Source organism: Canis aureus, chromosome 36 (assembly GCF_053574225.1).
Source record: "Canis aureus isolate CA01 chromosome 36, VMU_Caureus_v.1.0, whole genome shotgun sequence".
In the NCBI taxonomy this organism is placed as follows: Eukaryota; Metazoa; Chordata; class Mammalia; order Carnivora; family Canidae; genus Canis; species Canis aureus.
In genome coordinates, this window is record NC_135646.1 from 16,228,006 (window position 1) to 16,251,041 (window position 23,036).

Genomic DNA, 23,036 nt, shown 5'->3' on the forward strand with positions numbered 1-23,036 from the left:
CACTCCAAAAAAGACATAACTTCAAGTACCCTCAGTCTCCTGAGTTGTTCCTTTTACACAGCTTTCACTTTCCAGTGGTCTTCTCAAAATCTGTTTTGCTGACCTCAACAAACTACCTCTAATACAGATTGACCATGACAAAGCAGAGCTGAGGCTGCCAGCTTTGTTTTCATTACCATCGAATAATTTTAAATGTTCCTGACAAATGGCTCTAAACCATCAAAATAATGGTTTTGGCACCCAACTGCTTGATAATGATCGACTGGCAAGACTTTCAACTTATGCTTTATTTTATCTTCTGTGACTACATTTTATCCCACACCCCCTCCTATGTCCTCCGGGGCGGGAAGAAAGGTAAAAAATATTGTCAGGCGTAATCTTACATGAATGGGAGGAAGTTCTAGAATTGTTGCCCTTCCCTCCACCCCCTACATATTTACTGCTGTGTTGAAAAAACAGTTTTGCAACCAAAACAAGTTTCCCTTCCACCTCTTTGACCAAGTTCACTTGCTACTTCTCTGAATGATAAATGGTACTGTTTTGTGAAGTGGCTACAACTTCAGTGTATTCTGGAAGTCCTCTGACTTTTGTTCTTTGTCCTTTAGGGGAATAGCCTTCTCTCTCCTTTTTTTTTTTTTTTTTAAGATTTATTTATTTTAGAAAGAGCGAGAATGAGAGTATGTGACTGGGGGGAGGGGCAGAGGGAGAGAATCTCAAGCAGACTCCTGGCTCCCAGCCTGAAGAAGGCTCCATCTTCCCACCCTTGAGATCGTGGCCTGGGCGGAAACTGAGTCTGCTGCTTAACCAACTGAGCCAACCAGGCACCTCAGGTATCACTCTCCTTAACAAAGGAAGTATCTTAATATAAATTAAAATAAGAATCCAATGGCTGCCCATTCAGTTTCCACCCTAAACCAGGTATTCCCCTTAGAAATGTCATTGACATTATGTGATTGAGAAGCAAAACGTCAGGGTGCCTGAGTGGCTTGGTGGTTGAGCATTTGCCTTCTGCTCAGGTTGTGATCCCAGGGTGCTGGGATCGAGTCCCGCATCAGGGTCCCTGCATGGAGCCTGCTTCTCCTTTTGCTGTGCCTCTGCCTTTCTGTGTCTCTCTTGAATAAATAAATAAAATCTTAAAAAAAAAAAAAAAAGGGAGAGAGAAGCAAAACATCTTCATTGCCAAATAATGATGAATTAGAAAACAGGTATGTTTTGGAGGCTGCATAGACTTAACGCTGTGTGCCCTTGACTTTTCTGAATTTAAGCCATGGGTGCTATGGTATGTATTTATGAGAAGTCATGTAATCTGTGGGGTACCCTATTGTGACTCCTGCTTCCAAAATCAGTTCTTCAGGAGACATAACCCTGCCAGAAGACATTAAAAAGGATTAAAGTTTTAGTGTCAACCATTTATACGAATGAAACTATCCAAAACATAAATTGGGAAAATTTGGGTCTCCAGCAGCTGTCTAGTCATATGCCCTACAGAAATAAAGTTACACAAGTCCTGTGTCATCGATGTTTTCAAGTTCAGTACCCACATTCTTTCTCCTAAAAAATTACTTGAAAAATCCCTTTTCAAGGAAATACTCATTTGGGGATTTCTCTTTGCTATGACCAAGGCTTTGAAACATTATATCATTGATGGTGGTGATTCTCCCAGCTTCTGGATAAAACTTGGAAAGAAGTGAGATAAAGACCTAGACTATGTTGGGGTGCCTGGCTGGCTCAGTTGGTAGAGCATGTGAGTCTTGATCTCGACTCTTGATCACGAAGTCATGAATCCAATCCCCATGTTGAGCATAGAGCTTACAATTAAAAAGAAAAAGAAAAAAGAAAAAAAAAAAGATGTAGGCTGTATCCTTATTCAAAAGTAAATAAGTAGCATATTTAAGTTTTAAGTAGCATATGTAGAAGAGAGAAGTAGGGGCACCTGGGTGGCTCAGTCAGTTAATTATCTGCCCTCAGCTCAGGTCAAAATCTCAGAGCCCTGGAATTGAGTCCTGAGTCTGGCTCCCTGCTCAGCAGGGAGTCTGCTTCTCCCTCTGCCCCTCCCCCTGCTCTCTCTCTCTCTCTCAGATAAATAAATAAACTCTTACCAAAAAAAGAGAGAGAGAGAAGAGGAATATAATGCTCTACGGTGTTCCATCTTTTCACTATTCTTGGCCAGATATAGAAATAATAATGGCATCTGAGGGCTAGACACAGGGAGCGCCCAATGCAAACACCTTCAAAAGGCAGGCATCTAGCAATGTGTGAACTCCATACAGACTGAATATATTTTTAAAAGATTTTATTTATTTGAGAGAGAAAGAGCACACACAAGCAGTGGGGAGAGGCAGAGGCAGAGGAGAAGCAGACTCCCTGCTGAGCAGGGAGCCAGATGTGAAGAATGTGGGGCTCAGGCTCCCAGGACCCTGAGATCATGCCATAGCCAAAGGCAGACACTTAACTGACTCAGCCCCTCAGGCGCCCAAAACAAAACAAGTTTTTATTTATTTACTTATACTTCTAAAAGTTTTATTTATTTAAGTAATCTCTATACCCATCATGGGGCTTGAACCTCATGATCCTGAGACCAAGGACCACTTACTCCTCTGACCGAGCCAGCCAGGTGCCCCCAAAACAAGTTTTTGTTTTATTTATTAAAAATTTTTTTTTTTGAGAAAGAGAGGAAGAGGGAGAGGGAGATCTTAAGCAGGCCCCCTGAGATCATGACCTGAGCTGAAATCAAGAGTTGGATGCTTAACCAACTGAGCCATGCAGGCACCACCCCCCAAACAAGTTTTTAAATCTCTGCTTAAAATTTTCTCACACTTAGTATGCCTGGGCGGCCAGCGGTTTAGTGCCTGCTTTTGGCTCAGGTTGTGATCCCGGGGTCCGGGGATCGAGTCCCATATTGGGCTCCCTGTGGGGAGCCTGCTTCTCCCTCTGCCTATGTCTCTGCTTCTATCTGTGTCTCTGCCTCTCTCTCTCTCTCTCTCTGTCTCTCTGTCTCTCTGTGTCTCTCATGAATAAATAAAATCTTAAAAAAAAAATCTCACATTTCTCATGAAGTAACACACAAACAAGTCCTCCTCTATTACTACACACCCCCATTGTGTACTGCATTTAGTCCTGAACTGGTAATAATCAATAGCTACAATTATTGAGCATGCTTTATGTAACCAGGTGCTAAGCCAACTGCTTTTAGGGATTCCCTTACGTGATCATTGCAGCAACCCCATGAATTAGTGCCGTTAATATACTCATTTTTTCAAAAAAAAGATTATTTATTTATTTATGAGAGACACAGAGAGAGAGGCAGAAACATAGGCAGAGGGAGAAGTAGGCTCCCTGAGGGGAGCCCGACATGGGACTTGATCACGGGACCCCAGGATCATGCCCTGAGCCAAAGGCAGACGCTCAACTGCTGAGCTACCCAGGTGTCCCTTAATATACCCATTTAACAAGTGAGGAAGCTGAGGTTTGAGGTGGTGGGTGATTTATCTAAGATTCCACAGCAAGGAAGGGGTGGCCGGGGTGGCCTGGGATCTGAAGATAGGCGTTGTGGTTCCAGAGCCCATAGACCACTTTATTGCTGGATATTTCAGTTATGCCTGTGTGTCCATTAGCTTAAAGTCTTGCAAAGAAATTAAGCCTGAAGGTTTTTCCCTGACCCAAGGTTAATCATTCACTGTTTTCTCCCAGCAATCCACAGAGCCATACAGATTGTACAAATCCAGACATTAACTTCTGAGCGGAACATTGAAGCAACTGAAACGTAAGTAGGTGTTGACTTTGCAAATAGGTGCTGTGTCCTCTACAACTGTCTGAGTGAAGCCTAGGGGTGAGACTTCCAGTCAGCCCGCAGGTGCTTTTTATAAAAAAAACCTTGATCCCAACAAAGTGAAAATAGGTATCATTTCATTTCTACTTGATTCAATTGCTTTTTTTTTCCACATAAAGGAAGAACTTTCTTTCAACCCCACTGCCTTTAAAAGTGAATAAAACATTTGTATGTCTAAAATTAGTTAGCTTTTCCATCTGAGGTTGATTTTAAAGACAACTCAATAAAAAAGTTATTGTGAAGGTTGTACACAGTTTAGCTAAACTTCCTGAAAGCTTCTATTAATCTCCTAAATGAATGTCTATCAAAGATGTCTCCCTCATCTTTGTTCTCACTCTCATGCCGAAGGCCCTGCCATCTTTGACTTCAATTATGGCAATATTCACCCACACTGCTGCCAGATGATCTTTACAAAAAAAAGGTTCAGTGGTGTCACTCCCTGCTACAAACATTTGTATTTGCTCCCAAATGGCAATGGAATAAAAATCCAAATACTTAAACATGACATTCAGGCACTTCATTACCAGAACACTTCCCTTTTTTTGTCATCTCTTTGAGCTAAACCAAATACTTTCATCTTCCTTGTATGCCAAGGACTGTTGTTATTTATCTTAATGTCTGACATTAAGTAATAAATGATATAGGAACCACAGATAGGCAAGATGCTTTTCTATTAATGGATATGCGAGGCCAGAGCTTGGGATAGGAGAAGAATGTGATGATCACTGTTCTATCACCTTCCAAACAGCAGGAGCCAGTTGCTAGAGCACTGAAACAACCCAACCTTTACTTCCAGTGTAAGCCTCCTTGCTTCCCTTGACCGAATCAACAGAGTATCTTTATAAAACATCGCTGGACTTCATCCTCTTCCAAGTAGACATTATTCATCCAAAGGGCAGCAAAATATTCCGCTGGTGTCAAACATCTTGAGTACAATCTGGGGTGTGGTATAGAGTTTATATTTGATAGCTAGTGGAAAATACTGAGCAATGCCTCCAAATAACAACCCCTCAACCCCACCCCCACATTCTTTTCAAAATATCTCTCTTTCCTAAGAAGACAGCCCTTGAAAAATAGAGTTTGCTGGGTCGCAGATCTGTGGTTTTCACCAGAGTTTCTCTGTCCTGTCCATCTATTCTTTCTACCCCTTCCTGTCATTCATTCAGGAGCAAAATACATGTTCCCTTGAGGTTTCCACAGGAGGCACCTTCAGCTCTTGAGTTCTTTTTCTAGCGGGGTTTATGGGGAGGTCTACATAGGTGGTCCTCATAGATAATGGATCAGCAACATCAAATCCTTCTCTCTGTTCCAAGTTGATTAGAGATTAGATTTTCTCAAGACTCTGTTAGGTGTACATTTTTGCAATGGTCCATGAAAATCCGTCTATCACTATGGAGCTAAATTAAACCCTTTTGTATTCGCCAAATGTTCTGCCAGAAGGAATCTTTGTGTTTTGTCAAGGTAGATAAACAAAATGTTTCCCTCTATAGCCAAACCACATTTAAAAGTTTAAAAGTTTAAAGCCACATTTAAAAGTTTAATGATACACATTTCTACCAGATGTCCTTCCCCCAAAATCATCTGGGTTTTACAGACTATTTATCACTACACTTTCTGCCAGGACTCTTGCAGTGAAATCTGTTTATTCAGAAAAGAGTTTAGGCTTTGCTATCTATTAAATCTGAAGGATCAGAAACCAATTTATTTAATTTTTAAAAATAGTTCTGTGCTCCAGGACTAGACATTTGCCACTTGAGTATCTGGGTAAATGTAACCTAGGAATGTGATAACTTGGGTCCTCTCAGAATCCAAATCCCTGCGGTAAACAAGCCTCTTCACATTCTTTGGAAACCAAGCCATGGGCTTCGGGATGGTCCTCTGACCTTTGCTCCACAGCGAGCATTTTTCACGCATTTCTGACAGACTTGGGTGAACTTGCATATGTTCACACACACAGTGCAACCTGGCGCTTACTTAAGTGGCTACTCAAAAGCTGTTATGGTCACGTATATCTTTGCTAGTCTTTATCTTAGTCAGAATAATTTATTTGCCTTTCGGCAGCACATATGGTCTAAGGCAAATACAGTAGCTCTTTCCTCTCTTCAGTCAAGTCTAAAAGTCTCATCCTGGCATTGTTATTGTGCTCTTCGAAGCATTTCCAAATTGAGAAAGCTGTATGAGGTCTCAGTGGAAAGTCACTGCCAGCCAACGTGGTTTGACTCTGTCTGTTTAATAAATGACAGTGTTTCCTTTAAGCCTGGGTTTAAAGACTTAATTTGCTTGCTATTCATCTCCACTTCTGGTGACTGCCCCGCAAGGCTCATTTTCCATTGCCCAGATGTTTCTCCAGTTTCACCACTGCGTCTGATTCCCATCCTTCCCTCACTTCTCAACAGCCATATGTGTATGTGTATATATGCACGTGGATGTGCGTGTGTATCCACATGATTAAACTGAGGACACATTTTCTCATGTTTTCGTTCTGTATCTCCTTTTACCCTTTAAACAAATAAGTTTAACATGACACAATTGATGATACAGCAGAATATCAATTGTTAAAAGTTTAAAAAGTCATCTCTAGGGGTGCCTGCATGGCTCAGTCGGTTGAGCATCCAACTCGTGATTTTGGCTTGGGTCACAGTCTTATTGGTCGTGAGATCGAGCCCCATGTCAGGCTCCACACTCAGCATGGGAGTCTGCTTGTCCCTCTCCCTTTCCTTTCCCTTGTCCCAACTCATCACTGGTCTGCTGTATTAATTGGCAGAAAGTTAAAGTAAGGGTCTCAGGGGAGGCCTTGAGTAGCATTAAGTCATGGTTGCTTCCCTGGGACCAAGGGGCAAATCATTTGCAGAGGCCAATTCAGAGTTCCTATTTCTATTTTAACGTACAGTTTCCTCCTTCACTGTTAAAAGCTCAAAGTTTTCAAGAGTTGGCCTGCTCCAGAGGTCACAGATTTGTAGATGGGCTGAATGTGGTCCGCAGCTGTTTTGTTCTGAAATAGTAATTTAGAAGCTGGAAGCTTTTCACATTAGTAATATAGATATCCAGCCATTCTTCAAAAACTCTGGCAACACTAAGTCCTTATTTCCCACATGAAAACAATTGGCTAGGACCGAGTAGCTGCTGTCCATTGAAAGCGAGTTTGCTGCTCTTTGGTTCCCTCAAATCCCATTGTCTCCCCAACCTGAACAACTGCACCTATTATGGTCACCTGCCCCTGGGACATTTAAATTTGAAATAGAGGGCAGAGGATGTTTATTTTTCGCGGCTTAGGCCCGGCCCAGGAGAGCACGAGATGGCAGAGGATGTTTAACCTCTAATATAGGTCTACTATTGTCATAATTCAAGATCTGCCCCTCATTTCTTTATAAAGTACGAGTCTTATCAGCTCAGCTTATCATAGTCAATTGTAAAACTCCCTCATATTCGATCTCCATGGTTGAAAAGGGTGTTCCTTAAATGACTCTTGCTGAGGTAGAGAGATCCCCATTACAAGGTCAGCTTCTTTCTTTTTTCTGTTGTCCTTAAGGGAAGGTCCTCACTTTCTCTCTCTCCAGAAGTCATCTCCTTTGGTAGGACTAACTCCTTCCTCAAGGTTTCTTACAGCATCTCTTCACAGCACATGAGCACTGCCAGATCTCTACTACAGTGCTTAGGGGGAAGGCCCAGAAAAACTAAGGTAGTTAGGATACAGGTCCTGCTGCTTTAACAAGAGCTTAAAAAGAATAGCAGGGCAAATATGTTCTCACTTAGTAATCCAGAAGGGGGAAGTCCAGAGAGGTAGGGCAGCTGTGCTCCACGAGGTCATCTGAAGACCCAAGCTTCTTCTATCTTATGAAAACATGTGTTTTTCTCATCTACATGGTACAAGACAGCACATCACTGCATCTATATTCTAGCCAATGACACGAGGGATAGGAGAGGGCCTTAGACTCTGATACAGGAGGCCCCAAAGCCTGAGGGTCATTTTCTACTCTTCTCTTTCACATCTGATCCACTATCGATTCTATCTTCAATATATAAATTAGAATACAGTCCATTCCGGGACACCTGGGTGGCTCAGTGGTTGAGCATCTGCCTTTGGCTCAGGGCATGATCCTCGGATCTGAGATCGAGCCCCACATCGGGCTCCTTGCAAGGGAGTCAGCTTCTCCCTCTGTGTATGTCTCTGTCTCTTTGTGTCTCTCATGAATGGATAAATAAAATCTTTTTTTATTTTTTTAAAGATTTTATTTATTTATTCATGAGAGAGAGAGAGAGAGGCAGAGACGGGGCAGAGGGAGAAGCAGGGTCCATGCTGGGAGCCTGATGTGGGACTCGATCTAGGGTCTCCAGGATTATGCCCTGGGCTAAAGGCAGAGCTAAACTGCTGAGCCACCGGGCTGCCCTAAAATCTTTTTTTTTTAAAAAAGAATTCAGTCCATTCCTTTTTTATTTAAAGATTTATTGATTTATTTGAGAGAGAACGTGCATGTGAGTGGGTGGGGGGGAGAGGGAGAGAATCTCCAGCAGACTCCATGCTTAGCACAGAGCCCAACCAAGGGGTCAATCCCATGACTCTGAGATCACAACCTGAGTCGGAATCAAGAGGCAGATGATGCTCAACTGCATGAGCCACCCAGGTGCCCCAAATTCATTGCTTTCTCATTACTTTCGCTACCACTCTGATCCAAGCCACCCTCACTTCTGGCTGGGATTATTCCAATAATCTAATTGGTCTTTCTGCTTCTATACTTGCTTGCCCCACTGTCACTGCCATTACCACCACCACCACTACCCAAAACAGTCCATTCTCAACATAGAAAGAGGGATTCATTCCATAATAGAAACAGACTACTTTTCTCCTCTGCTCAGAATCCTTCAGTGGCAGCCCATTTCCCTTAGAGTAAAAGCCAGAGTCCTTCAATGGTCTATAAATGTGTAAAAAGCCAGAGTCCTACAATGGCCTCCCACACATATCCTTGTTGCTTCTTTTCTTCTACTCTTCCCCTTGTTCACTTTGCTCACCCTATTCTACTGCCTATTCATACTGGCATCTTTTTACTATTTCTGGAATATGTTAGAAGCAGTCTGCCATAAGGCAGTGGCTGTTCCTCTGCCCAGAAGATTCTTGCCTATAATATCCATCTAACTAATTCCCTTACCTCCCTGAGGCTTTGTGGTTGCCATCTTCCCAATGAGTCTTCTGTCCACCTTACTGAGAATCAGAATCACCTCTCCTTTTCCCTTTATTCTGTTCTCTCCTGCCCCCAGTTTCTCCTTAGCACTTCCCATCTTTCAACACACTATGTAATTTGCTTTTTTATGTTTTTTTTTAATTTTTTTTATTTTTACTGTCTCCTCTTGCTAGAATCTAAAATCTAAGAGGGAAGAAATAATTCTCTCATTTAGTGAAGAAGCACAATTAAGAATAGTGCCTGAGAAATGTAGGCACTTGCTAAGTAAGTGTTGAATGAATGATTATAATTTGGAAATGGTGGTTACCAGTTCTGGATTAAATTGTGCCCCCCTCAGAAGGATATGTTGAAATCTTAACTCCCAGTATTTCACAATGTGGTCTTTTTTGGAATTAGGGTTTTTACAGAGGTCATCAAGTTTAAAAAAGATCATGAGGGTGGGTTGTAATCCAGTATAACTCATGTCCTTATAGAAGGGGGAAATTTGGACACAAAGACAGACACCATGCGGTGATGAAGGCGGAGATTAGGGTGACACAGGTACAAGCCAAGAAAGGCCAAAGTTTGCTAGCAAATCACCAGAAGCGAGGGAAGAGGCATGGGACAGGTTCTCCCTCACAGACCTCCCTCAGAAGGAAACCACTCTCCCTACTGACTTCAGACTTCTAGCCTCCAGACTATGAGACAATAAATTTCTGTTGTTTAAAAATTTTAATCTTAGAGCACTTTGTCATGTCAGCTCTATAAAACTAATATAGTTGGTCTCTAGATATGTAGGTAGATGTGAGATCAAGAAACTTGCTTAGATCCGCAGGTGCCTATAAACTGTAAAGCAACATATAAACAAGGTATAATAATTAAACAAGAATATGTCCTTTAGGGTTAACTGTGTCTGTCCAGGGACTTAGGGGTTGCTGAATTCTACCTCACTTCTCTTTTCTCCATCCTACCCATATCCCTTACCATCGCCACCACACAGAAACATCTGCTTTAAGTCACAGGGGAATTCTTAGGTTATATTTCCTGTGAAGATTTCAGCTGGGCAGCATTCAGCAACTCTTGAAGATAGTTCTCCAAGCTTGAACTAACTGGACCTTCTGTCTAATCAACTCATCTGCTTTCTGGAAGATTGGGGACCTCTCTGATACAGAGTTTTCTGTTTGAAGGGATTCTGAAACGGACGAGCTAGGTCACTCATCTCTTGAGGACTCGTCTTCCCCACCCTAACCAAGAGAACTGGGAAAAGAGGTGGTTGGTTTCCTTCAGGACGCCCTGTGATCATTTTGGCCCAGCAGGGGCAGTAATGGCATTAGAAGGGGGAGGCTTCTGACTTTTGGTGAGGAAATGCTTGTAGTGGGATTAGGGGTCTTCCACTGGCTCTCTGTATTTAAGAATGAGGTTCTTTCTACTTTATTGCTTAAGGTTTTGTAAGGTGATTTTAACTGCCACTGGGCCATTTGGCTTCAGCATTCCTAATAGCCTGAAAGGTCATAGGCACCAAGAAGTAAGGGTGTCCCAGTAGATAGGCAGAAAATGGAGACAGGGAATTAAACACTGGGCTAGAAAAGATATGACATTGGGGAGCGTCAGCCACCAAGAGCAGTGGGCAGAGTAAGGTCCCAGACCTGCAAGAAAAGGTCAGAAAGACGGGAGTCAGGGCGCCTGGGTGGTTCAGTGGGTTAAGCATCTGCCTTTGGCTCAGGTCATGATTCCCAGGTCCTGGGATCGAGCCCCACAATGGGCTCCTTGCTCAGTGGGGATCCCGCTTATCCCTCTGTCTGCCACCCCCCTTGCTTGTGCTCACTTTCTCTCTGTCAAATAAATAAATAAATAAATAAAATCTTGGAAGGAAGGGAGGGAAAGGGGGGAAGGGAGGGAAGGGAGGGGCCAATTCTTGCTCACTGAATAGGATACATGAAGGAAAACACTTGGTGTCAAGAAAAAAGCCAAGATCGGGGATGGAACTGTGGGTCAAGGTCAGAGAGATTCTGGCAGTGACAGTGACTTAGGGGTGAACTCACAAACTATTACATTTGGTTCTGAACAGGATTTGTAGCAGGGCCAATCATTTATTTAGCCCATGTGATATGTTGCGACTTGTTCTAGGCACCTAGAACAAGGTGATTCAGAGATGACAGCCATTGTTCTCAAGGAGTTAAGAGTTTGATAGGACAGAAATGAAAGATAAATGAATGACAATTTTGTGTATTAAGTACAGTAAGGGTATAATATCATACAATGTCACAGTAGCTAAGAACTCAGGCTCTCGGTCCAACAAGTTTGAGTTGAAATCCTAACTCTTCAGTTAGAGGTTGTGTTATCCTGAACAAGTCACTAAGCTTCTGCAAACTTCAGTGACCTTTCTTGTAAATGGGAATAATAATAGTACTACTTACCTACTTCATTTTTTTAAAGCATTTTAATTTATTCATTCTTGAGAGACACAGAAAAAGAGGCAGAGACACAGGCAGAGGGAGAAGCAGGCTCCCCATGGTGAGCCTGATGCGGGACTCAATCCCAGGACCCTGAGATCACGACCTGAGCCAAAGGCTGTTGCTCAACCACTGAGCCACCTAGGCATCCCTACTTTATAAGATTTTTGTAAGGATCAAATTAGACCATTTATGCCTGGCACCAAGATAATTCTCAATAACATTGGCTATTATTTATAATAATAGTATAATTATCTGGGAGAAGGTATTGTCAGGAAATATTTCCAGGAAAAGGTGGCATTTAAGCTGAATATTGAAAAATAAAGAGAAGGTGACTGGGCCTGGGATTGGGAGGATGCTAATGAATTGCTTTTATTTTGTAATTATGTCCTGCCAGATTCCTCAAACAATTTGAGATAGGATGATGAATTCAATGTTAATAGAACAGAATATGAGCTGTCTCTGAGCAACATTAGATATTTTGACCTCTTCATTCTAACCCTACTATAATCCCATATCTTATGTTTGCCCCAGTAATTATTGTAGCTCCATGAAATGAATACAATTATTAATCTCCTTTCTTCTTCATTTTGAATACTAACAAACAGAAATAACACAAAATAAAATTGATGTAGTTAAAATTGTACCTAGTAAATTTGTTTTGATTGTAAAAATGACTTTTACCTCTTCTTAACCCAGAAAAACTGGTCTTGATAGGAGGAAAAAAAAGGCCACAAAAGAAAACTTAACTTTGGGTGAAATTATAATAGATAATTGGGCATGGGCAAGAATAAAATAAAACTGATTAATAGATCACATTTTGTTGTGAATGTAGAAGATAATCTGAATTAATTCGAAACAAAGGAATTTCAGTAAAATAAAAATTTAAATAAAGCTTAGTGGCATTCTATAGAAAATTGATACCAAAATTAAAAGGTCATAATCAATTTTACTCCAAAAGATACTTTTTTTGGTTAAAAAGCCTTCCATACTTATGTAATTCTTATGAACATATTTGCATTCATAAATATAGAATCACACCAAACCATTCATGGGTACAAAATAGTGTGTCAAAATCTCCAGTACTTGCCTGTGACATCTGGATGGGTGGATTGATGAAGCAGTGGGAACTCTCATCTAGAGCTCAGGAAGTCACGGTATAACTGACTTTGAAAGGCTTTGAATCATCACCACCTAAGTATTCACCTGTTTTCTTTTGTATCTTCCATAAAATAATAATGCAGAGTCAGAGCCTACTAAATGCCTATTGAATCTTAGATTTTCTCTAGTCAGGTCTTTAGCATTACAGATAGTGGAATTGTACCTGTAGAGTCAATCGGTTTAATTCAGCACTTACTGAATACTTTGCAAAAATGAGCTCTCCTGGATTTGAGAGTAATGAGAGCAAAACTGAGGTACACCAAGATGTGGATGCCTAGAATATAATAAAAAACCTTACCAAAAATTATACTATCTACATCCAGTACATCAGATGAAGTATTTTTATCCACATGTGTTTTATTCACCAAATGTTTCCTCTTCTTTTAAAAGTTGTTTTCTTTCTTTTTAAATTTGCTTCTATAGATATCTCATTCTCCACTTGACAAGTCATGGAAGATCTAGAGGAAAGATTATTTGAAGAGTTCGAGAACTATTCCTATACTCTGGAATATTACTCCTCGGAGTCTGATTTGGAGGAGAAAGGCCACGTGGGAGCAGTTCATTGGGTCTCCCTGGTGTTATACTGTTTAGCATTTATTCTGGGCATTCCAGGAAATGCCATTGTCATTTGGTTCACGGGGTTCAAGTGGAAGAAGACGGTCACCACTCTCTGGTTCCTCAATCTGGCTATTGCAGATTTCATTTTTCTTCTCTTCCTACCTCTGTACATCTCCTATGTGGCCATGAATTTCCACTGGCCCTTTGGCATCTGGCTGTGCAAGGCCAATTCCTTTATTGCCCAGTTGAACATGTTTGCTAGTGTGTTTTTCCTTACAGTGATCAGCCTGGACCGCTATATCCACTTGATCCATCCTGTCGTATCTCATCGACACCGAACCCTGAAGAACTCCCTGATTGTTATTATATTCATTTGGTTTTTGGCCTCTCTAATGGGTGGTCCTGCGCTATACTTCCGGGACACTCTGGAGTTCGATAACCACACTCTTTGTTATAACAATTTCCATGAGCATGATCCTGACCTTACCTTGATGAGGCACCATGTTCTGACCTGGGTGAAATTTATTGTTGGGTACCTCTTCCCCTTGCTAGCAATGAGCATTTGCTACTTGTGTCTCATCTTCAAGGTGAGGAAGCGAAGCATCCTGGTCTCCAGTAAGCATTTCTGGACCATCCTAGCTGTGGTCATGGCCTTTTTGATTTGCTGGACTCCTTATCACCTGTTTAACATTTGGGAGCTCACAATCCACCACAATAGCCATTTCCACCAGGTGCTTCAGGCCGGCATCCCCCTCTCCACTGGCTTGGCATTCCTTAATAGTTGTTTGAACCCCATTCTTTATGTCCTAATTAGTAAGAAGTTCCAAACTCGCTTCCGGGCCTCAGTTGCTGAAATACTAAAGCACACACTGTGGGAGGTCAGCTGTTCTGGCACAGTGAGTGAACAGCTCAGGAACTCTGAGACCAAGAACCTGTGTCTCCTGGAAACAGCTCAGTGAATTATTATTCTTCCACAAATCAGTATAAGGTTTTTGTGTGGGTTCCCTGACAAATGCTTTCAGGTTATTTGGTTCCAAGGGACAGTACCAACAATCTCTGTTTGTTAATCAGTTTAGTGACATTACATTTTTGTGTGGGTATAGAACTTAGGAAAGATCTTCATTTGTTCGCCTGCAAATTATCTATCACTCTTGCTAATTACACCATTGTGGATTAGTCCCTACTGTTGACGCAGTATCAGCTATTATTTTTTTAATCTTAATGACTTTGAAGTCTTAAATCTTAATGCTAAATATATGATTAATTCAAGAATGTTAACATACGTGCCAAAGCTCACTTTAATTTTGCACTAGTAACCTATTAGATATATTTTTAAAATGCAACATGTACTTAATTTCTTTATTTCATGAAATCTATGTATATACATTTATAAATTAAAGTAATAGTTGGTTATGGTAGTTTAAAACATTGTGAACTATTAATGAACTATTAATGCTTAATGAAGTGTCCCAGAATCTAGTTGCTTAGAATGACAATGCATTATTATAATATTTCACAATTCTGAGTCAGAAATTCAAACAAGGCACAGAAGGGAGGTTCATCTCTCTGCTTCATAAGGTCTGAAGCATCAGCTGGACTGGGATGACCCAAACGGCTTGGGTTTTGGAACAGCTTGTCTCCTCTGCCTTACTATCCCTTCTCTTTTTTTTTCTTCACACAGCTCTTCCAGTATGGCAGCTCAGGGTAGCCAGACTTCTTATATGGCAGTTTAAGTCTCTAGGAGACCAAAGTGGACATTTTTAGTACTCTTAAGGCCTATGCCTGCCCCTGACACAGTATAACATCCACTGTACTCTCTTGGTCAAAGCGGTCACGGGCCAGCTCAGGTTCAAGGGGAGGTGACGTAGACCCCACCAATGGAGCCAATGGAGATATGCTCCTATCTTTAATCCTTCATGATATCATTATAAATACTGTTTTTGGAAAATTCTGGGTACGTGCAAGTATGTATAAGATTGCTGTAAACATAAAACACTGACATCTAGATAGTAGATAGGCCAGCCCAATCTCAGAATGATTTCAGAAAAAGAAAGCATGTATGGCATTGATATATTTCTATCTTCTATTCCTATAACTATATTGATGTAGACACCAGTACAAGACCAATAAAGTATACTTTTAAGTCAGTAACCTCTTCATAGTGCAGGTCTGTTGCATTTTAGACTGTAGTGGTATTTTGACTTCTATTCATTTATTCCTTTTTTTTTTTTTAAGATTTTATTTATTTATTCATGAGAGACACACACAGAGAGAGAGGCAGAGACACAGGCAGAGGGAGAAGTAGGCTCCATGCAGGGAGCCCGACATGGGACTCGATCCCGGGCTGAAGGTGGCGCTAAACCGCTGAGCCACCTGGGCTGCTCATATTCATTTATTCCTTTAGCAAATAGACGAGTGTCTAAGGGGTATACAGATGCATACGGCACTTAATGGTTTAGAAAGTCTAGAGATTAAACCTGCATAAAAACAATGCTAAAATGAGATGGACAGTAGTCAGTGCCATAAGAAAGCCAAGGAAAGTGTAGATTGTTCGGAGAGAAGAGATAACCCCCGGTACAGAAGGGAAGAAACATTGGGGTTTCTTGCTTTTGGGGTTTCCTAAAATCCTGTTCCTGTCCCTTGTCTCTGCTGGTACCTTTATCTTTTATGACTACAGACTCTGCTACTCACTGTAATTTTAAAAAACATTTAATTTTCCATAATTTGTTGATTTTAATTTTGAAAGTTGGGAGGGGAGCTGTGTTATTTCTTGAGTCAGTATCCTTTTTTCTTTCATCTTTCAGCTTTTGGAAATGATAATCTTGGATCACTTATGTCTATGTTCTTTACTGGTAGCCCATGCAAAAATCAGATCTAGTTTTGGAAGTTATTCCCCCCAAATATGTGGCATAACACAGCATATCCCAAACTTATGTAATTCCCAAATTTCTTGATTTGTGCCATACCAGTATGGAGGGAATTCATGAAGAGAAAGGCTCATTGTGAGTGTCTGTCCCCTCTAACATTGGGGTTTCAAATATTCCACTCTGGGTTCCTCGTCACCTTCAAGGGACAAGCCCTGATTTCCCAGGATCAGGAGAAAAGCTGGAGGATTGAAGACAAAGAGAATTCCTCAGGCTCATCCTTAGTTTCAGCAAATGGAGAGATTGTCAAGGCTGTGGGAGAAAGTGGAAGGCCGAGGAGCAGGAAGGGGATTAAGCAACCAAGGGCAGAAGAAAACGATGGAGGAGGTGGTGTTACCACCTAGTAAGCAGGAGCTTACCAAGGGCCTATGAAAATATTTGAGATCTTTAAAAAAATGATTGGCTCTAGAATACAAAAAAGGGAAACTTTAAAAGTCAGAATTAGTAAGTACTTCATTACACATCTATAAAATATACCTTTATGTCAATTAGTCAAATGAAATATTACATAATTATATAAAAACTTATATTTAAGATGGGCTTTCAGTATGTATTAATGTTTGATATGAGGAGTGGAATCTCCAAAAAGAAATGCTTTACAGACGGTTTACAAAGGTCTTAGAGAACTTGAATTCATTTGAGAATCTAAGGAAAGGGGGATCCCTGGGTGGCGCAGCGGTTTAGCGCCTGCCTTTGGCCCAGGGCGTGATTCTGGAGACCCAGGATTGAATCCCACGTCAGGCTCCCGGTGCATGGAGCCTGCTTCTCCCTCTGCCTATGTCTCTGCCTCTCTCTCTCTCTCTCACTGTGTGCCTATCATAAATAAATAAAATTTAAAAAAAAATCTAAGGAAAGTTACAAGTCCTTTCCCTACAAATATGTTTTTTTTTAAAGCAGTTTCTATGCCCAAAAGTGGAGCTCAAACTCACAACCCCAAGATCAAGACGTGAGTTGCATGTGATGCGACTCCTCTCTAGAAACATGCTTTTTTTTTTTAAGCATGCTTTAAATAAAATATCAGAGAGTCCTTAGACCTTGGGCTAAAATCCCTAGTTTCAGTGGTTTTTAAAATAGTTGATAGTGGGGATGTAATAGAAATCTGCTACTGAAAAGTAGCAACCAGTACAAGTACTTATGGGCAGAGACAGGAGTTAATGTTTAATTCTCAGTTTGAGGGAAGATCCAAAGAGTAGCATTGGACCTAGGACTGGGGACTCTTAAGTCTCCACCCTTGGCAGTTGGAATCTGGTGAGTGGGGCTTTCCAGGGGTCTTATGATTAAGAGCAGGATGAATGAGTATAAGGACAGAGGCTAGAGGACAGGTCAGGCATTGGAGCAATTAGGAAAGGAAGTGAGGGAGCTCAGTGCCCGGCTGGCAGGAGAGCAAAGAATCCCAGGCTCTCAGGGACTGGGGCACAGACATGATGAGATAGACCTGCATCTTCAATGGAAAGCAGCTCTTTAAAGAGGGCAAGTTCCAGATGTTAGATGTCTCAGGACATCTGAGTTTGAATTAAGGCTCCAACACATCATAGGGCTCTGCCATTTGCTAAATTGGGCAGCCCGGGTCGCTCAGCGGCTTAGCGCCACCTTCAGCCCAGGGTCTGATCCTGGAAACCTGGGATCGAGTCCGGGGTCGGGCTCCTTGCAAGGAGCCTGCGTCTCCCTCTGTCTTTGTCTCTGTCTCTGTCTCTCTCTCCCCGTGTCTCTAATATATAAATAAAATCTTAAAAAAAAAAAAAAAAAACAGGGCTCTGCCATTGGCTAAATAAATTCAATTTTCTAGACCTGTCTCTCCCATTTGCAAGGATAAGAATAGTAGGACCTGCTACATGGGGCTGTTGTAGAAATTAAATGAGGCGATGTGGTAAAGCACTTAGAGGAGTACTTAGCTTTCGAAATAACTTGATCAATATTAGCTGGTATTCATCCGTGAAATTCTTGGCATCTTCTGACCTAGTAAATGTTAAATCCTCTCCTCTTGGATGAATGCAAAATTTCATAGGAACAATAAGGGAACTACACAGCAAACTTTAAAACGAGATAGTAGGGCAGCCTGGGTGGCTCAGTGGTTTGGTGCCACCTTCAGCCCAGGACGTGATCCTGGAGACCCGGGATCGAGTCCCACATCGGGGTCCCTGCATGGAGACTGCTTCTCCCTCTGCCTGTGTCTCTGTTTCTCTCTATATATATATTTCTCATGAATAAATAAAATCTTTTTTTTTAAATAAATAAAATCTTAAAAAAAAAAAAAAAAAAGGTCGCCTGGGTGGCTCAGCGGTTAAGTGCCTGCCTTTGTTCCAGGGTGTGATCCTAGAGACCCGGGATCATGTCCCACATCAGGCTCCCTGCATGGAGCCTGCTTCTCTCTCTGCTTGTGTCTCTGCCTCTCTGTCTCTATAAGTGCTATCCAAGAATATGTGCCTGGAGGTTGCAAAGGGCAAGAAGCAGAATAAAATATTTCTTGGAAGATGTATTTGAAGTGCATCTCGAAGAATGACTACAATTTAACAAGTGCAGATGAGGAAATAAGGGCAAATGTACAGACAAACACAGATTATGAACAGAAATGTAGTGAAAAAAAAGAAAAAGAAAGGTCCCATTTTCTAGGATGGAGTGAGGATAGAAGATTAGAAGATTCACAAGTTGGTGTCTGGCTTGAATAGTAATCCCTAGTTCTTCAGTATTCTTACATATAACAGTTCTTTTGGGAATGAATTTAAGAAGTCCATTACATTTTCCTTTGGTTTTTACTTTATTAAAAGCTATGCAGGCCAATGGCATTCTGAACAACAGATGCTCATTTGGGGCATTTCTTAAATGCAACTATTATCATCCATACAGGGCATGTAATGAATGTGTTTATCTGTCTCAATTTCCATTTTAAATTTACCCTTAGGTGACTCTATCTTCTCACTCTCACTAATTGAGGGTATGAAGCAAGGGTTACATCGATGAAATAGGATTAAATCGTCTAAAAGCACGGATGAAGAAGTTTCTTCATTCAATTGCCAACACATTACCTGGCCAAGGACGTGGGTTTCAGTTCCTCTCACTAGGTGAATCATCGGGCAAGTCATCTTTCAGAGTTTAGATTCCTCATCTATAAATGGTGATAACAGTGTCTGCTTTATTTATCTCATAGCTTATAATGGGGTTCAAAATGGACAGTGTGGGGGTACCTGGGTGGCTCAGTGTTTGAGCGTCTGCCTTTGGCTCAGGTCATGATCCCGGGGTCCCAGGACTGAGTTCCTCATCGGGCTCCCCATAGGGAGCCTGCTTCTCCCTCTGCCTATGTCTCTGCTCCTCTCTCTGTGTCTCTCACGAATAAATAAATGAAATCTTAACAACAACAACAACAAAAGGACTGTGTATGAGGCATGTATTTTTTTTTTCTTCTAAGGACAATAATTGCCATTGCCAAATTGTACTTGTTTGGGTGAAAAAAAAAATACACATAGATCCCAAAACATGAATGCAACTCCTTTTGTATTTGTCTTTGTCCATAAGCTTATCTCTTCATAATAGGGAAAAAACTCCAACATTTTTCAATATTGCTATAGTCTGTCACTTTTTAATTATATTGTTTATAAAATATTTCATGGAGTACATATGCCATAATTTAGCAGTTTCCATTCATGTTAGGATTCTAACAGTCCTTTTATTTGCATGCTTCCATCCACACCACCTCCAGGTCAGAGCTGTCTGCCTTTGTCATTCTCTGGCTCTGAAACCTTCAAGGCTGTCCCCCACCTCCCACACTGCCCTCACAGAAGGAGCCGGCCTGGGTGTGCAACCTGGCCCCACCCTATCTAATCCCAAACAGACACTGCAAAATCCAGCACAATACATCTAATTGCCTCATAAATGTCTCTTTGTCTATTCTTATTCCTGCCTTTTAAATCCCCTCCTGAAATACTGTTTTTTTTATTTAAACAAATCACTGATCGAGGTCCATCCAGCTCAATTCCCAGCTTCTCCAAAATTTTTTTTCTTCAATTCTAGCCTTCCCTAACGCTCTGTACTTTTGGATTACTTGCTTAATCACAAAATGACTAATTTTTAACAATTTTATGTGTGTTTGAGCCACCACCCTATCGTAATTTTCTTGACTCTTTTGTATTTTTATAGCATCTAACATAGTGACACTGAATGAATCATTTTTAATTCCCACACTGTTCCCAGCCTTGTGTTATGGATGCCAAATATGAAAAATAACTGCAGTCTGAGGGACTGTAATCACTTATGAGGCATACAAAAAAGAGGTGGCCTTTTATCTTTTCTTAATACTCCAAAGCCCAACACAAACCAAAAAATCTTTCTCTATGTCTACCTAGGCTTTCTGAGCCCATTGGTTCGAAAACAAGTTATTCAGTATACATGCAAATGTGAGCATTGCTTAGAACAGCAGAAAACCAAAAGGCAATCTGAAGCTCCAATAAATAGAATGGTTAAATAAGATATGAGATAATGGATTATGTAATTGTTAGAAAATGAGAACGCTTTATAAGTACTGACATGGAATATTCAAGATATAATTTCTAAGACATCCAAGTCTGTTTTTCATGGACAAAATAAAAGGTACAAAACAGTTTTCATTGTATGCTACAATTACTCCATCCATGATCTCACACTAGTTGGGAAAGACCTAAGAATCTATTGACGTTGGTTGCTTTTATGTAGGGAAACAGGAGGCCTAGGGTAGGGAGGGCAGAGACTTCACTGTTTAACTTCTTGCTTTGAACTGTGTTACTGTATTATCTATTTTTTAATATAAAATTAAAAGAAAAAAAATAAAATTAAAAGGTATCACCAAATATATTTATGTGAGGCTGTGGGGTCAAGATTCTTAAAGTCACATGCTTCATTTATCATTTTAAGATTTACAAGACAGCTGTGGTTTGAAACATCCACTCTAAATTTTTTTTACTCCTTTTACTTTTAACCGTATTTTTAATCATTAGTTTTTATCATTTTGTTAATACTTCTTCCAGCTGTTTAGTGCCCAATCCCTTTAACATGATGATTGTGTATGATTTGGGGCTACTATTCGCTGGTTGCTACCTCTCCATCTTTCCATGGCAACATTTCCAGAATCCTTAGGCTCTGGTTCTACAGAAAGTGAAGTGCTGCCCTCTGCTGGCTCACATGACACTGACAACTGGAAATTTTCTCATGACGTTGTAAACACTGCTTAGTGAAGATGAACGTTGTCATCGGTACCTACTATAGGTACCTACGTATTTCTTCCTTCAAAATCGGTGTACTGATTAAATATATTTCTTTAGAATCTAAACAATTTCCCATATTTAGGGTTGTCTCCCAAATAAAGAAAATCAGATTGAGAGGAAAAGAATAGCACTGCCTGGTTTGGCTAGGAAAATTCTGATCTCAAACAAATCATTTAATCTCTGGTCTACAGATTAATCTGAGAACACAAAATAAGACTTTTAGAAGTCATTAATTCCCGAGGTGCCTGAGTGGCTCAATGAGTTAAGCCTCCAACCTTCATTTTGGCTTAGATCTTGATCTAGGGTCTTGAGTTGAAGACTTTCATTGCATTCCACACTTTGGTGTGGAGACTACTTAAAAACAAAAGCTGCCTTCACCTACTTACCTGCAACACTCCTTTTTTATTGAAGACCCTTTACTCCAGTAGGTTCTGATATCCAAATACAAGTAAAATGTCCCACTCAGTCCTCACCTCCACACAAGCCAGGCTTATGAACCACAGCTTTGGAATCAATTACCTGTACAACCTCCTTCCCATGACACAGTGCTACTGAAAAATCATTATCAAAAACACAAAACAAGCTCTCCATCAGGGCACTCGAGTGGCTCAATTGGTTAAGCAAATGCCTTTGGCTCAGTCATTACAGGGTCCTGGGATCAAGGCCCATGTGGGGCTCCTTGCTCAATGGGGAGTCTGTTTCTCCCTCTGCCCCTCCCCACTGCTTGTGCTCTCTCAAAAAAATTTAGGGGTGCCTCAGAGCACCTGGGTAGCTAGTTGAGCATCTTCCTTTGGCTAAGGTTATGATCCCAGGGTTCTGGAATAGAATCCTACATCAGGCTCCCCATAGGGAGCCTGCTTCTCCCTCCGCCTGTCTCTGCCTGTCATGAATAAATAAAATCTTAAAAAAATTAGGGGCACCTGGATGGCTCAGTTAAGCATCTGCCTTTGGCTCAGTGACAACCCTGGAGTCCTGGGATGGAGTCCCACAACAGGCTCCCTACTCAGCAGGGTCTGCTTCTCCCTCAGCCGCTCCCCCTGCTTACGTGTGTGTTTTTTTTAAAAGATTTTAATTTATTCTTGAGAGACACAGAGAGAGGCAGACATAGGCAGAAGGAGAAGCAGGCTCCATGCAGGGAGCCTGATGTGGGACTTGATCCTGGGACTCCAGGATTACGCCCTGTGGGCTGAAGGCAGGCACTTAACCGCTGAGCCACCCAAGCATCCCTGCTTGTACTTCATCAAATAAAACCTTTAGAAAAAAAAAAAAAATTGGGAGACACCTGGGTGGCTCAGTCAGTTGGGCATCTGCCTTTGGCTCAGGTCATGATCCTAGAGTCCTGGGATCAGGCCCATCATTGGGCCTTCTGCTCAGTGGTAAGCCTCTTCCTCCTTGTGCTCTGATAAAAAATCTTAAAACAGATTTCTCCCTTTACAGTAAACACGGCATGATGTTTAATTTTCAAAATTTGCCTTGACAAATGGTTAATTTTTAACAAACTTTGGGAATCCTTCCTTTACTTCCCTCCTTTGGGCTTTGGTGTCCATTAGTGAGGTCACACACCCCGTTCCATACCTATTGCGGCTCTCAAGTAGGATTTTTATTTTTTTAAAGACTTTTATTCGTGAGAGACGGAGAGAGGCAGAGGGAAAAGCAGGCTCCATGCAGGGATCCCCACGTGGGACTCCATCCTGGGTCTCCAGGATTACAACCTGGGCTGGAGA

General features: G+C 41.2%; 1 protein-coding gene and 1 long non-coding RNA gene across 27 annotated transcripts in view; one reads left to right on the forward strand and one right to left on the reverse strand.

Moving 5' to 3' along the window:
* The window catches only part of CMKLR2 (chemerin chemokine-like receptor 2), a 50,308-nt gene extending 35,000 nt beyond the window's left edge, over positions 1–15,308 (forward strand). For 25 of the 26 annotated variants that reach the window (XM_077885513.1, XM_077885527.1, XM_077885526.1 and 22 more), the window contains 2 exons: positions 3,691–3,763; positions 13,023–15,308. In XM_077885513.1, coding sequence (XP_077741639.1) covers positions 13,049–14,116 — 1,068 coding nt within the window. In that variant the 5' untranslated portion in view covers positions 3,691–3,763; positions 13,023–13,048 and the 3' untranslated portion in view covers positions 14,117–15,308. Of the gene's footprint in view, positions 1–713; positions 831–3,690; positions 3,764–13,022 lie in introns of those variants that run through there. The other variant, XM_077885532.1, reaches the window with a different exon arrangement.
* Positions 13,827–23,019, reverse strand: LOC144306158 (uncharacterized). The gene is made up of 2 exons (XR_013373182.1): positions 19,105–23,019; positions 13,827–14,894 (listed from the first exon to the last, which is right to left on the reverse strand). It is a non-coding gene; the product is annotated as an uncharacterized LOC144306158 (long non-coding RNA).
* Positions 23,020–23,036: the final 17 nt, after the last annotated feature.